At 46.0% G+C, this 15,370-nt stretch overlaps 1 protein-coding gene and 1 non-coding gene across 3 annotated transcripts in view; one reads left to right on the plus strand and one right to left on the minus strand.

The window, feature by feature from the left end:
• The first annotated feature begins 1,764 nt into the window (after window positions 1-1,764).
• Mcmbp (minichromosome maintenance complex binding protein) overlaps window positions 1,765-15,370 on the plus strand; it is a 52,412-nt gene continuing 38,806 nt past the window's right edge. Inside the window, exon 1 of one of the 2 annotated variants that reach the window (XM_059265941.1) lies at window positions 1,765-2,018. In XM_059265941.1, coding sequence (XP_059121924.1) covers window positions 1,961-2,018 — 58 coding nt within the window. In that variant the 5' untranslated portion in view covers window positions 1,765-1,960. The remainder of the gene's footprint in view (window positions 2,019-15,370) is intronic. The other variant, XM_059265933.1, reaches the window with a different exon arrangement.
• Window positions 10,532-10,636, minus strand: LOC131902859 (U6 spliceosomal RNA). Its single transcript, XR_009377142.1, has one exon. It is a non-coding gene; the product is annotated as a U6 spliceosomal RNA (small nuclear RNA).

Genomic DNA, 15,370 nt, shown 5'->3' on the forward strand with positions numbered 1-15,370 from the left:
TAAATAAATAAATAAATAAATAAATAAATAAATCCCTAAAGCCAGATATCCTAGCACATAGCTTTAGCTTTGATTTTTCTTTTTTCTTTATCTTTCTTCCTTTTTTTTTTTTTCCCCCAAGACAGGGTTTCTCTGTGTAGCTTTAGTGCCTTTCCTGGAACTCACTCTGTAGCCCAGGCTGGCCTTGAACTCACTGAGATCCACCTGTCTCTGGCTCGCGAGAGACACCACCACCGCCCAGCCAGAGGTTGAAAGGCTTTACACACTACTCAACTGTGTCTAGCATGAATCTTTCACATTTTGATGTCCTGCAACCTGTTGCCTTTGAGAACTGAGAATTACTTTCTTCTGTCGTTTCTCTACAGATGTATTGTTCTCTGTGGAGGACGGCTACACAACCCCCAATTATAAGCCACTTTAAGTTATTCTTCCCGGTTGTTCATAAACTTGTGGCATACATGTTCCTAAACTTTTTTTTTATGAGACGGGGTCATATGTAGCTCAGGCTAGCCCCAAACTGGGTATGTAGCCAAGGCAGACTGTGAACACCTGACCTTCCTTGCCTATATCTCCCAGGTGCTGGGATTTAGAGACAATGCCTATCAGCTCTCCCTCATCAACGGGTGTGCAGTGAAGAACAGGGGACCAAGAGGAGCAGAGGGGCAGGTTTTGTTCCCTTTCCCTACCGCCCTCCGGAGGTCTCGGGGCTCAGTCCAGCTGTCTACCTGCTGTCCTCTCTTCCCCTTTTATCCCTTGCTAGGGATTAAACCCAGGACTTCTTGCATGCCAGGCAAGTGCTCTACCACTGAGCAGTTCTTACTTTTCAGCTACCTACTTTCTAGATTCCATTTAGATCACCGTTGTTTTTTTTTTTTTTTTTTTTTTTTTTTGGCCAAGTAGGCATCGATGATGAAACTAGGGTTTTCTGAGGTACCTCCCATACAGTGGGGAAATGGTTTCTTTATGAAAACTTGTACACTTCCTAAATTCCCTAGGCTAAAAGTTTTTGTGAGTTGCCCTCCTTCTGGGTCTCCCCTCTTAGAGTATCCCGATCGCTATGGTGCGTGGGTATCTTGCCACAGCTCCCTAGTTACCAGGTTGGAGGAAGAAGCGCGCCTGAGTGTTTTCCAGGTCAGAAACTAAAGGCTGAGCCAGAAGACAGTTCTGAGTGCTTGCTTCTCCATGAGGGAGGAACCAGTTCCTCTGCATACTGAGATGCCCACAAAGGCTGCAATGCACCCTTGATTTAAAAGGCTCCTTAATTAAATCGTTCAGGAAGAACTCATTGAGCCTGGGACAAGTTCTTACACAGGCATTTGGGCAGGGTGCCATAGAAGAGTTCTAGCACCAGAACTACAAGAAAAAAAAAGTCACAAACAGATCAGGCTGGAGGGACACCAAACGGAGTTTCACCCCTTAATTTTGTTCAGAGCTAACTCCAAGGCCTGGGTGAGCTTGCGCCTCTTGGTCCTTGGGCAAGGACGCAAACTTTGAGCCAATGAGGCAGCGCTCCCACGGTGACTTCGACTACGCACACGGAGCACACAGTCTCTCTCCTCTGCCCATCTCCAAGATGGCGGCCGCGCGACTGCCGGGTCTCTACCCGTCTCCAAAATGGCCGCCCCGCCCCGCCCACTCCCTCCCTCCCCTCCGGGACTGCGCAGCACGCTCCCGCCGCCCCTCCCTCTCGAGCTCCACCCAGGTCGCTGGCAGCGCGGTCGGTGGCCGCGATTTCCCGCCATTGTGAGAAGTGGAGGCAGGGACCATCACGCCGCTCCCGCCGCTGGCCAGCAGCTCGGAGGCGCCCGTCACCGCGGCCGCCTCTCCCGGAGGCCGGCGGCTCGCGACGCCCCGCGCGTGGGAGGGCGCGGACGAGCCCCCGAGGAGCCGCCGGGTTCCGGGCGCGCTCGGCCCACGGAGGAGCGCCGCACGGGCCGCGCTGGCCCCGGCTCTCAGCGCCATGCCCTGTGGAGAAGACTGGCTGAGCCACCCGCTCGGGATCGTGCAGGGCTTCTTCGGTGAGCGGCGCGCGCCGAGCAGGGCCGCGGGAGGGGAGCGGAGTTGGCGTGGCCGGGCCTGTCGCTTGGCCTCACTCGGGGCGACGACGGGTCCGAGGGGTTCACCGCCCGGGGCTCGCGCAGCTCCGGGCCTGGCCCGCCGAGCCGGAACAGCCCGATTGGGTCGCGGCCGCAGGTGCCGCCACCTGCCCGCTGCCCGGCTCCGGCTCGCGGGCGGCGGGGACGCAGCTGCCAGCGCGGGCTGTGATTGACGGCCTGGCTCCTGGCTGGTGGCCCGCCTAGCCCCGGTGCTGCAGACACCGAGAGCTCCCCTTGCCCACCCAGGGCCCTGCGCGGCGGCGGAGGGAAGCCACTCTGCCTGTGGGAGCCTGCAGGATATTTCAAAACTTCCGGTGTGCGTGGAGGGAGGGTGGAGGGGGTGCTCGATCCATCTCAACAGAAGTTCACTCTGTCCGCGTTTCCACACGTCCCCCTTGAGATCGGTGGCAGCGCCTCGTTTTTCTGCTCTGTTGACTTTAGGACCCGCCTGCTTTGTTACCTGCTCCCGTGCCGGGGCTAGCGAGAAATACTCAGCTGTTGACATGGGTTTCTGACAGCGCGCGAGCCGGGCAAGCTGAGTGGATTTTAGCTGTCATTGTCATCGTTACTTCTTTTAGTTAACTAGACCTTCCGAATCCCACTCGCATCCCTAATTTCGTTGCGCTTAGTGACGACGGAAATCGGACCTTATTAGAAAGGACTGATAGAGCCGCAGCACCTGACTGGCATGGAATTAAAGGGTTGTGGAATTCTCCCATCTCGTTTAAAACAGTGAGGGGGCAGAGGGATATTTCATTGTAGTGTCCATAATAGTTAGCATTGCAAGGCCCTGGGTTCAGTCTCTTCCCTAACACACACACACACACGGGGGGGGGGGGGGAGGGAGAGGGGGATGGATGGATGGATGGATATTAGGAAAGAGTTAGTAAGAGGCTAGAGTCCTCAGCAGCCCATAACCGATGTCATGAAACATTCTTTTTGTTTCCTAGACTGATGCGGCCTAACCTGGGACTCTGTGTAGCCCAGGCTAGTTGAACTAGTGTCATTTCTCCTGCCTCGGTCTCCCTAAGTGCTGGGGTCACAGGCATGAGCCACCACTCTCCCTGGAATGTGTTTCCTGTAGGAGGGCCTTAATGCTCCCATAGTAACTACTCATTTTGCCCAGAATTCTAACTAACTATGTTGTTTCCCAGGGTGAAACTAAAGGCAGCAGATACAAGTACCCTAGTCAGTGAACACAGCTGATGCACACGAAAGAATAAAACGTGGGCTTTGGCTATAGCTCAGTAGGAGAATGCACACCTGGCCTGCTGAATGGTCTGGGTACCATGCAGATGGAGAGAAGCAGATTCGTATGTAGCAATCTAGGGTGGTTTTCAAAGGGAATAGGCAGCTTGCCTGTGATTCGATCACCTAGAAGGCTGAGGCATGATTGCCAGTTTGAGACCAGCCTATATGCTGAGACTCTCAAAGGGCTATGTTCCTTCACTAAATGCTAGTGATTGAAGTTCGAAACATTGGACCCAACAGTTGGTGGTGGGAATAATGATGACTCCCAAATGTCAAGTGAGGATTCAGTTCCATACTGGTTGAAGGTGCAAATGCATAGATACATTTCAGGGAAAATCCTCCCAGAGTTAAAAAGTTTGGGACTTTAAAGGGTTAAGTTCTCATGACTGATATTAGAATTCTTTTCCCATTTTTTTGAGACAAGATCTCTAGCCCAGGCTGGCTTGGGGCTCATGGAAATCCTCGCACCTCAGCCTATGGAGTGTTGGGCTCACAGGCTGTGCCACCTTGCCCAGCCAGGATATCCATTTGTGAAAAATGCCCCAGTACCCTGGACTTGCTGTAGGAATAAAGTGGTTTTAAATATAATACGATTGAATATATTTTTCTCATATTTTGTTCTTTAAGTGTGATCCTAAGGCACACATACATCTCGTATTAGTACAGGAAAAAATAATTTGGTACTACAGTATTTTATATATTGAATGAAAAAAAATAAGGAAAGGACGTGACTGGTCCTTTGTACAGTGGAGGAGAAAGTTTATTGTAGATAAAAGGGGAATGTAGCCGGGCGGTGGTGGCGCACGCCTTTAATCCCAGCACTCGGGAGGCAGAGCCAGGCGGATCTCTGTGAGTTCTAGGCCAGCCTGGGCTACCAAGTGAGTTCCAGGAAAGGCGCAAAGCTACACAGAGAAACCTTGTCTTGAAAAAAAAAAAACAAAAAACAAAAAACAAAAAAAAAAAAAAAAGGGGGGAATGTAACCAGAAGCAGGGACATCATGGAGAGTCCAGAGTGGACATGACCAGACTGAGCTGGGCCTAGGAGGAAGCGGGGAGCCTGACCAAGAGGCCAGGAAGGTAAAGGGTAGACAAAAGAGACCAAGTAACCAAAATGGTTGGATTATATAGGGAAGGGCAGCCCAGCCCCTGGGCTAGAGAAGTTTAGGGTGGGGGGTGGGATGTGCCAAGCATACTCTGTAACAGGTAGGTACTGAAGGATGCAGGGAGAACCTGGCAGCCAGGTCCACTTTGATACCTTAAATAGACACCTCAGCCATTTGTCCCGTGTTTGAGACTTAACATAAATCTTGTGGAATGTTTTGGAAAGGTCGTCATTGTTGTCCTCGGAGTGTAATCATTGTTGTCCTCGAAGTGTAATCTGCTCTTCTCCGTGTTGCTCCTATTTTCCTGCCGTTGTGATCACGTTAAGCACCCGTGTAGTAAAAGCATTGAAGACATTGCATGGGTTAAGCTTGGAAACAGTGTTTGGTTTGTGTTTGGTTTTTGTTTCTGGTGCTGGGGATTGAACCAGGCACAGGCACATACTCTACCAATGAAGCTGTACCCTCTGCCCAGGGAGTTGTTTTAACTCCTGTGTTTTCTCTTCAGATAGAAAGATAATTGGTGTCTTTTGTTTTGTTTTGCTTTGCTTTGTTTTAAATGGGGACTCTAAGTAAGAAAGGAAATAGGAAGGCCCCTGCCATGTTTAGGGTAACCACTGTTTGGTTTATTACGGTTGTCTTTATTTATTTTGGCTGTGTTGGGATTGAACCTAGGGCCTCAAGTGTGCTAGGTAAGCACTCCACCAGTGAGCCATACCCCTAGCACTGGACTTATTTTCTTTGCATGGAGTTAGTTTGTTACAGTACTAGATAAAGAACTCCAGAAGTTCACACGTGCTAGACAAGGGCTCTATTACTGAGTCGTATCTAGTCCTTGGCTTTTGAGATAGTGCCTCCTTTGTAGTCTCGAGTTCTGAGCTTGTCTGTCTCCAGATTCTGGGACTACAGTTGTGGGCCATTATATATACCCTGTTCTGTAGTTTCTAAAAACTGAAAACTGTGATGTTATTCATATTATCCTAAAATACATGTTTCTTAATATGCTTTGAACATCTTCCCATCGAAGGGAATTTATTTCCCCATTCTGAATGTCCCTGTTGTATATTGTTACACAAGTTTGTTATCCTGTCATATATTTTTTAAGTTAGATGACTAAGCTAGAACTGTGTTGTCTGATACAGCAGCCACTTATTTAAATTAGTTAAAATTACACAAAATTAAAGGTTAAACTCCTTGTTGTTACTAAGTTTCAAATGCTCATTAGCTGCATGTGGGTAGAGACTGTAAGAGGTAGCAGAGTTGGAGAATATTAAGAGACTTATTTTTAACTGCGTGTGTGTGTGTGTGTGTGTGTGTGTGTGTGTGCGTGCGCGCGCGCTAGAGTGTGGGTATGTACATTTTAGTGGAGTTGCCCTTAGAAGCTAGAGGTGTTGGACACCTCACACACACACACACACACACACACACACACACACACACACACAAAACAAACTGGAGTTACACGCTGTTGGGAACCTCCAGACATGGGTGTTAGGGACTAAACTCAGGTCCTCTGAAAGAGCAGTTCTCCACCTTAACTGCAGCGACATCTCCCTAGCCCCATGCCTGTGCTTGGTAGGATCTTGCTGTGTGGTCTAGGCTGGCCTTGAATTCACTGTATAGCTCAGGCTGACCTCAGACTTCATCTTCTGCCTCACCACCTAAATGCTGGTATTACTGGCGTGTGCCTCCACACCCAGTTTCTGTCAGCACATTGTACCAGCTTTAGTTAGTAGGTATTTCTTGTGCCACCACACCCAGCTGCTGTCAGTGTATTGTATCAGCTTTAGATTTATTAAATGTCCCTCGATCCTGTCCAGAAACTTCATCCTCAAGACTGTTGTCGTGGTCTAGGACCTGTGGTGGTGTTTTGGATGTCTGTGGCGCTCTCCTTTCTTGTTTCTAGTGTAGCTTCTCTCCTGCACTTTCTGTGCTGGAACCAGGGGATGTCAGTTGCTTCTAGAGACTTCACCAGCAGATTTTAGTTTCTTGGGTAGCCCCAGGCTGACCTTGAATTCTCCATCCTTCTACCTCAGCCTCTAGTGCAGAGATGACAGGCGTACCTCACTGCACCCAACTCCTGTTGACCTTGTATGTTACGGCTTTAGTATCTGATCTATCCTTTTTTCCTCCTCTGGTACCCACTATCTCACCTAGGCTGGTCTTGAGCCTTCCAGATTCTGGGATTACAGGCATGCACCATCACTTCTGGCTTTTATCTGCATGTCTTCTGAGGGGTTTTTATATCTACTTGCGTGTTTCTCTGTGAGGTTATATGTACATGTATAGGTGCCCTTGGATACCAGGAGTTAGAAGCAGTTGTGAGCCTTTCTCTCTGTGTGCTAGGAAACATTTACTTTAGTCTTCCTCTTATTTTTCATTTATTTTCTTGTTTTTTTAAATTTATTTTTATTTTATGTGCATTGGCATTTTGCCTGCATGTACATCTGTGTCATGATTTTGGAGTTGTTAGCTGCCATGTGGGTGCTGGGAATTGAACCCGAGTCCTCTGGAAGAGCAGTCGGTGCTCTTAACTACTGAGCCATCTCTCCAGCCCCATTGTTTTGTTTTTTTTTGAGATTGTTTTCTGGAGCCCGGATTGGCCTCCAACTCCCTCTAACCAAAGATGTCTCTGGCTCCCCCCAAGTGCTGGGAGACACTAGTCGCCATGCCTGACCACTGTATTGATAATGTGGCTTAATAACTATTCATTTACTTTGAGACCAGATCTTGTCATTTTACCCAGGCTGGCATCCAGCTCCTGGGTTCAAGTGATCCTCCTTCAGCTTCTAAGTAGCTGGGACTAAAGGCATGTGCCACCAATCCTTTCCATAACTATGTGTGGGGAAAGACTGTGCACACACACATGCATGTGAACACCAGAGGACAGCTTTGGGAATCAGTTCTTTCTGTCCCACGTGGTTCCGGTGATTGGACTTAGGGCATCAGGCTTGGCAGCAAATGGTCTTACTCACTTAACCATCTCCCTGGCCACAGAACTGTTGTTCATTTCAGGCTGTTTATAACTGCCCCTTCACTTGAGGGTGTTTAGTTTTGGCTTAGTTTGGTTTCTTGGTTGAATCTGATGGACAAGGCTGGCAAGTGTGTAAAGAGGGGAAGTCTGAGTATCTACTGACTAGTGTTTTCAAGAATTCAAAGCAATAATAAGATCCAGTGAAAGTTGGTCTGTTTTTGCCATCACGGTGAAAACAGGCAGTTCACAATCTCACTGTTTGAGCCCAGCTTAGAGCTCTCCTATCTACCACTCTGCTCTTGGTAGGCACTAAGATGTAATTTATGATAAGGCTAGAGCCCCACGTCAGGAAGGCACCTGGGTGTTTTGAGGAACTGAGTAGAATGAGGTCGGGGTTAGGAAGGAAGAGGAAGTCCGGGCAGCTCTCTCAGGGACGCAGCTCTATTAGCTTGCTGTTTTTCTTCTCTGTAGCCCACAGATTCACTTGTTTTCAGTTCTAGCCCACACTTGACTTTGTCCCAAATTCTACGGGTAGAAAATCTACTTGGCCCCGCATAGATTCTACTGTCCACTGACGGTTGGCCAGCTCTGGCTGTGAGGGTTATGTAGGATAGTCATGGCTGTTGAGGCATGCCTTAACAGTGGGGAGGGTCTCGAGGAGTGAATTGAGCAGCCATGGCAAATGCATGAGTATTTAAGTCGTAAGTAAAATCTTGTGGTTATAAGGCCAATGCAGACCTGTTGAGTAAGTTACAGAATGTTCTCCCGTTGAGGGAAACTCCTTTTATTATTTGATTTTTTTTGTTGTTGTTGTTTGTTTGTTCGTTTGTTTGGACAAGGTCTCACTATGTAGACCAGGCAGCCCTCAAACTCACAAGAGATCCATATACTTGCCTCTGCCCCCCAAGTGCTGGGATTGAAGATTTGTGGTACCAAACCTGGCCCAGGTCAAAACACTTTCAACTGTTCCTGCATTCCATTGTTTTTGTGTGTGGCTTTTTGGGGTGGCAAAAACATTTTCATTCAGATATATTCACATAAAATTTGCAATTTAAGAATGTATGTTTCAGCCGGGCGGTGGTGGCGCACGCCTTTAATCCCAGCACTTGGGAGGCAGAGGCAGGTGGATCTCTGTGAGTTCAAGGCCAGCCTGGTTTCCAAAGCGAGTTCCAGGAAAGGCGCAAAGCTACACAGAGAAACCCTGTCTCGAAAAAACCAAAAAAAAAAAAAAAAAAAAAAAAAAAAAAAAAAAAAAGAATGTATGTTTGACTTGATAATGTAAGCCTGGATGGAGCCCTAGGTATTTGGGAGTTGAGCAAGGGGATTGTGAGTTCAAGGCCTCCCTGGACAACTAATGAAAAAATGTCTCAAAATAAAAAGAAGTCTGGGAATATAGCTGGTTATTGGTTATTATGTGGAGCCTTAGGTTTAATAACTACTAAATTATATAAATAAATATTCAATGATTTTTAGTATTTTAAATTTATATTTAGAGCCGGGAGGTGGTGGCGCACACCTTTAATCCCAGCACTCGGGAGGCAGAGGCAGGCGGATCTTTGTGAGTTCGAGGCCAGCCTGGTCTACAGAGCGAGATCCAGGAAAGGTGCAAAGCTACACAGGGAAACCCTGTCTTGAAAAACCAAAACAAAATTATATTTAGAGACTCTGTGTGAGTGAGTGAGTGTGTGTGTGTGTGTGTGTGTGTGTGTGTGTGTGTAGGAGATACGGGCACAGGAGTGCCACAGTACATGTGTAGAGGTCAGAGGACAACTTTTGAGAGTTCTTTTCCTTCTACGTGGGTCCCAGTGATCAGACTCAGGTCGCAGGTTTGGTAGCAGCAAACCCCCTATCCCCTGAGCCATCTCTCTAGCCTGTTTTGTTTGTTTGGGTGTAGCAGACTTTCTTTTGGGCCACCAACCAGCTCCTAACTCGTGACATATTATTACGTATGAATGCTTGGCCTTAGCTTAGGCTCTTTTTTTTTTTTTTTTTTTTTTTTTTAAGCTCTTACAACTGAACCTGTTTTCCTTTCACTCTTCTGGGAGTCTGGCTGACGGCTGCTGGACTTCTGGCCCAGGGTGTGTCCCTCCCTTTCTCCCTGGTTCTCTTCTCCTTCTCATTCTCTCTTCCTGCCAGCCCCGCCTTTCCAAACTCTCCTGCCTAGCTATTAGTCATTCAGCTCTAGCTATCAACCAGGTGCCTTAGGCAGGCAAGGTGAACAAATGCAACACATCTTTACATAATTAAACAAATGCAGCATGAACAAATGTAACACACCTTTGCCTAGTTAAAATAATATCCACAACATTTGTGGTTTTGTTTTGATTTTGGTATTTTTATGATGTACAACCAACAGCATTATCATTTCCATCATCCCCAAAAGAAACCCCAATCCCCCCCCCCACACACACACACACCCCTCCAGTGCTGTAACAACTACCACCCGAAACATATTCTGGACTTTTCTTTTTTTTTAATAGTTTAAGTAGAGTCATGTAACGTAGCCTTTAGGGGCTGCTTTCTTTCATTTAGAATATTTTCAGGCTTCATCCATGTTGTAACATGCATTTTACTACATTTCTTTTTATGACTGAAAATAATATTCCTCTGTGTGTGATTGTGAAGTATTTTGTTTAGGGACTGATGACTAGATGCTCTTCTAGAGGACCCAGGCTGGATTCCCAGCGCTCACATGGCAGTTCACACCTGTCTGTAACTCCAGTTCTGGGCCTTGAGGTGCTCTCTTTTAGGTTCCACAACACTAAGCACACATGGTGCAGAAACGTATATGCAGGCAAAACACTCACACAAAATAATACATAATATGAAAGGTTTTTGTTTATTCATTCACTCTTTAATGGACTATCATTTCCTGCCTTGAGTGTCTGCCCTGACTTCCTGGATGATGGACTGCAATCAGTAAGATTAATTAAATCCTTTCCTCCCCAAGTTACTTTTGGTCATGGTGTTTTATCACAGCAATAGAAACCCTAACCAAGACACATGCATTCTGATTTCTCCAGATCTTTTCCTACCACTTAGTTTCTTGTTTGTTATAGCCATTTGGGTGGAAGTAAAGTTGTATGCTGCTGTTTTTTTTTTTTTTTTCTTTAAATATGGAACACTTAACAATTTTGAATGCCATCCTTGTACAGGGGCCATGCCAATCTTCTCTGATTAGTTCCAATTTTAGTATATGTGCTGCTGGAGTGAACATGCTGTTGAGGTTTTTATTTTAATTTCTCCAATAATAAATAACATCTTAGGTGTATATATTGGCATTTGGGTATACTCTTTGAGGATATGAATGTTGAAAATCTGGGTGTGGTGTCTTATGCCTGTAATCTCAACACGTGAAAGGCCAAGGGAAAAGTTTGGTTTGCTGCAGGTCTGTCTGAGGCCAGCCTGAGCTACATAACAGTGCATTCTAGACTATCTGTTCGAGTCTTTTGCAGTCAGAGTAGGTGAGGCAGTGAGTATGTCATGTATCCCAGGCTGGCTGTGTGCATGCTAGGCAACCACTCTACCAGCCGAGCTGGTCCCAGCCTCTCCCTTCCTTCTTTTTAAACCAAGTCTCATGCGGTCCAGGCCAGCCTTACACCCACTATGTGGGCAGAGTTTTTAAATTAGCCTTTTTCTTGTTGAATTATGAGATTTTTGTCTCCTTCTCTCCAGTCCACAAGCATAGCCAGGGATTGAACTCAAAGTCTTTCTGCTTGATACAGAGGATTCTGTCCCCCCCTTAGCAGTGCCACTATGAATTTTTAATTTTGATAAAGTCCAACTTATTTTCCTTTTGGTTGCTCATATTTTGGGATGTCCTTATTTCCCCATCCCTTTTTTAAATAGTGTGTGAGTTAGGGTCTAAAGTCATTCTTTAGCTGTCCAGCTTTCCCAGTCCCGTTTGTTAAAGAGACTTTCCTTATTATAGCTTTGGCACCTTGGTTGAAAAATCAGTTGATTGCAGTTGTGTGGCTTTCTGAACTCAATGTCTACTCTGTGGTCTCTGTGATCTTTTCTCCATGCAGTACTTCTTGACATTATGGGATTGTGCTGTTTTGTTGTTGAGGGGTGGCATGCGTGCGTGCATACGTGCATGCATGTACATGTCCAGTAGACATCAAAGGACTGGATATCCTGCCCTATCATTCTCCATTTTATTCTCTTGAAGCAGGGTCTCGCTAGACCCAAAGCTTACAGCTTTGGCTATGGGGGCTGGCTAGCCAGTTCTGGAATCTACCTGTGTCCATTCCCTGTGCTAGGGTTATAGGCTCCCATGGCCATACCCAGCTTTTCTGTGTGCTTGTGATTTGAATTCAGATCTTAGCTACTTGGTGAGCTCTGGGTCAGCAAAAGCTCCTGTCTCAAAAATAACACCTGTTGTCCTCTGGGTTCATACACCTATACCTGGAATCCCAACACTCAGGATGGAAGTAGAAAGAGCGCCAATTTCACGGCCAGCCTCCACAACATAATGAGACTTTCTAAATCAATAAAAAGTTGGGTGTGAGAGAGGGCTGTGGCTTGGTGGAGCATATGCTCACTGTGTTTGAGACCCTAAGTTCCATCTCTAGCATGCTGGGGGAGGGGCAGCTAAGCATTGGCTATTATAATTTAGAACACCATTATTCCTTTTTTTTTTTTTTTTGGTTTTTCGAGACAGGGTTTCTCTGTGTAGTTTTGGTGCCTGTCCTGGATCTTGCTCTGTAGACCAGGCTGGCCTCAAACTCAAAGAGACCTGCCAGGCTCTGCCTCCGGAGTGCTAGGATTAAAGGCCGAAAACCATTATTCTAAAGAGTACTTGCTTTTGCAGTATTTAAAATTTTTCCCTCCATTTTAGTTTTTGTTACTTATATATATTTTGAACAATTTATTTAGAGCTGTTTTAAGTTCACAGGAGGATTGAAAGGTAGAGATTTCCTGTGTAAGACCTCCCCTTCGTCCAAATGGTAACATTTCCTAAAGAGAAGTGTATTTGTCACAGTGAAGAAATCCTCAGTGGGCCAATGAGATGGCTCGGTGTGCTAACTTGATGACCTGAGCTCCATCCCTGGAACCCGGGCTAAAGGTGGAAGGGGAGAATGAATTCCAGAGGTATCCTCTGGACCCAGATTAGAGTCCCAGTAACCACATGGTAACTAACTGCCTGTGACTCCAGTTACATGGGTTCTAATGCCCTCTTCTGACCACTGCCAGCCCCCATATGGTACACATACATATGTCCAAGCACCACACCTACATAGAAAATAAAATGAAGTTATTTAAAAAGTTGTCCCATGACCTCTGCACACAAGGCCCTGCCTCAAGTACATATATCTCCCTACATTAACCTGTTACCGTCCAAAGTCCACAGTCCTTTGCATTGCCAGCCTTGAGTGATGGGGTGCATTTAGCTTAGTGACAGAGTGTCAGGCTGTCTTCTACAGCTGCTGTGGATTTTGCTCTCTGGCAGCAGTGAATGGAAACCGCAGCTCTTGACAGCTTGTGCTGCCTAGGCAAAGCACTCCGCTGACCTGCATCCCAGGACTTGTTCTTTTCACAGAGTAGTTGGGACTCTTTCTCCTCATCTGTGTGTAGTGTGTTCAGTGTTCTGTATTATCACTACGCTATAGTGCTTGCTCTCACTGTGTGAGTGTGCGCACATGAGTGCGTGTGTCCCTTTTTTTCTGACAGTTTCCTTCATGGAACAGAAAAGTAGTAAGTCTAGCTTATCTTTAATTTTTGTGTGTGTGTGGAGTATGCCTTTGAATTTTTATTTGAACAGTTTTAGCCAATTTTTTGGCCATCTAGGTTTTCTTCTGTGTGATACTTTACGAATTTTATAATGGTACAATTTGTTTGTTTGTTTGTTTACTCCTGACATCTCTTGTAAGTTAATTTGGTGACAGACTTGCGGTTTGGGCCCAGTTTGCAGTTTTGCAGTGACGACTCCTTCGTTCCAGCATTGTTACAGTGCTCTCTCCTTTGTGTATTGCCATATTGCTTTTGCTCCTTTGGAAGTTCAGTTGGCTACATTGATGTTGATAAACTTATAGGCTATTTATTTCCTTTCATTGAGCTGTCCTTTTGCTGATTCTATACTTGGGGTTTTTTGTTTTCCTTTGTTTTTCCATTTTTTTCTTTTTTTGAGACTGGGTGTTGTGCCTTGAACTTGTTAATAGCCTAGGATGGCCTTGAATTTGACCCTCCTGTCTCTCTCTGCTTAGTGCTGTGATTACAGGTGTGTAAAGGTGTTCACTACCACCACCGAGTATATTTTAATAAAATTTAAAAATAGAAAAAGCCAAGCATTGTTGGGTGGTAGTGGCACACACCTTTAATCCCAGCACTCGGGAGGCAGAGGCAGATGAATCTCTCTGAGTTTGAGGTCAGCCTGGTCTACAGAGTGAGTTCCAGGACAGGCTCCAAAGCTACACAGAGAAACCTAGTCTGGTAGTGGAGGGGTGGGGTGGGGGGGACAGAAAAGAAAAGAAAAAAAAGCCAAGTTTGATGGTGAACAATTTTAATCTCAGCACTCGGGAAGCAGAGACAGGTGGATCTCTGAGTTTAAGGCCAGCCTGGTCTACGTTGCAAGTTCCAAGCCAGCCAGGACTATACACTGAGACCCTTTCTCTTTAAAATGAAGAAAAGAAAAAAAGGAATGGTCTTTTGGCTAGCAAGATGGCTTGGTGGATAAAGGTGAGACCTGAGTTCAATTCCTGGGGCCCACTTAGTAGGAGAAAATTGACCCTTGAAAATTGTCCTCTGAACACACACACACACAGCCCCCAAAGGGTTTCTTTGTGTAACAGCCCTGGCTGTCCTGGAACTTACTCTGTAGACCAGGCTGGCTAGAACTCACAGAGATCCACCTGCCTCTGCCTCCTGAGTGCTGGGACCGAAGTCATGCGCCACCATCACCCAGCAACCTCATTTTAAAATAGTTTTTAAAACTGTCTTAAGACAAGAATGAGAGACACATAGCTTTACAGTAGGTCTGTTCACCAAGAAGATATGACCATACATGCACCAGTGGGAACACTTCAGAACTCATGCAGATACTGATGAGCTGGAGGGTGTGGAAACATGCAGCCACAGTTGAAGAGTCTGCTGCTTCTTACAGCAGCTGGGAAGTTAGGAGAGCTCCTGACGCTCAGAGAGTGCCCATCAACTGAGCAGGCTCCTTTAGTGTGCTCAACTCCCAGCCTCAACACAGGCTCTGTCCAGGAGCACATGGGACTTTGGCCAAGAGAGATCATTCTGAGTCATGAACAAGTATCAACAAACTTCAAAGAAGGGAAATCATGTGTATTCAGCAATAAGAAGGGATTGGAAATCAGAAAGTTGACAGAAAAACTCACACTTGTAGAATACTTATAAACAGTCAATAGATCAAAAAGAAGTCCTTATGAAAATTATTTTCATCCAAACAAAAAAATGGAAACGTAAAGAACATTCTCTAAGCACAACCAGAGACATTGCTGTGTGTGTATTTGAAAAGGAGGCTTCAAGCATTGTTTCCATATATAAAATCAGAAATGAAGACTGAAACCCACTGAGTCACACAGAAGAAAAGGAAATGATTGAACAGAAATCAAGGACTGAAAACAGGGAAAAAAAAAAAAAGGCAAATCAGTGAAACTTTTTAAAGAAGATTTATTTGTTTTATGAATATGAGTGTTCTCTGCGTGTACAACTTTGTCCCACTATAGATGGTTGTGAGCCACCAGGTGGTTGCTGGGAATTGAACCAGGGTCCTCTGGAAGAGCAGCCAGTGCTTTTAACCACTGAGCCATCTCTCTAGCCCAACACTTTTTTTTCCTTTGCAGCAGCTTCATGTAGTACAGGCTACCTTTGAACGCACTAGTAGGTGAAGGTGGTCTTAAACCTTCTTTCTTCCGACCTTCTACTTCCTACTGTGGGAAGCTTGCGCACGCACGTTGTGGCAGTGTGCATGTGGTGTCAGAGGA

Source organism: Peromyscus eremicus, chromosome 1 (genome assembly GCF_949786415.1).
Source record: "Peromyscus eremicus chromosome 1, PerEre_H2_v1, whole genome shotgun sequence".
In the NCBI taxonomy this organism is placed as follows: domain Eukaryota; kingdom Metazoa; phylum Chordata; class Mammalia; order Rodentia; family Cricetidae; genus Peromyscus; species Peromyscus eremicus.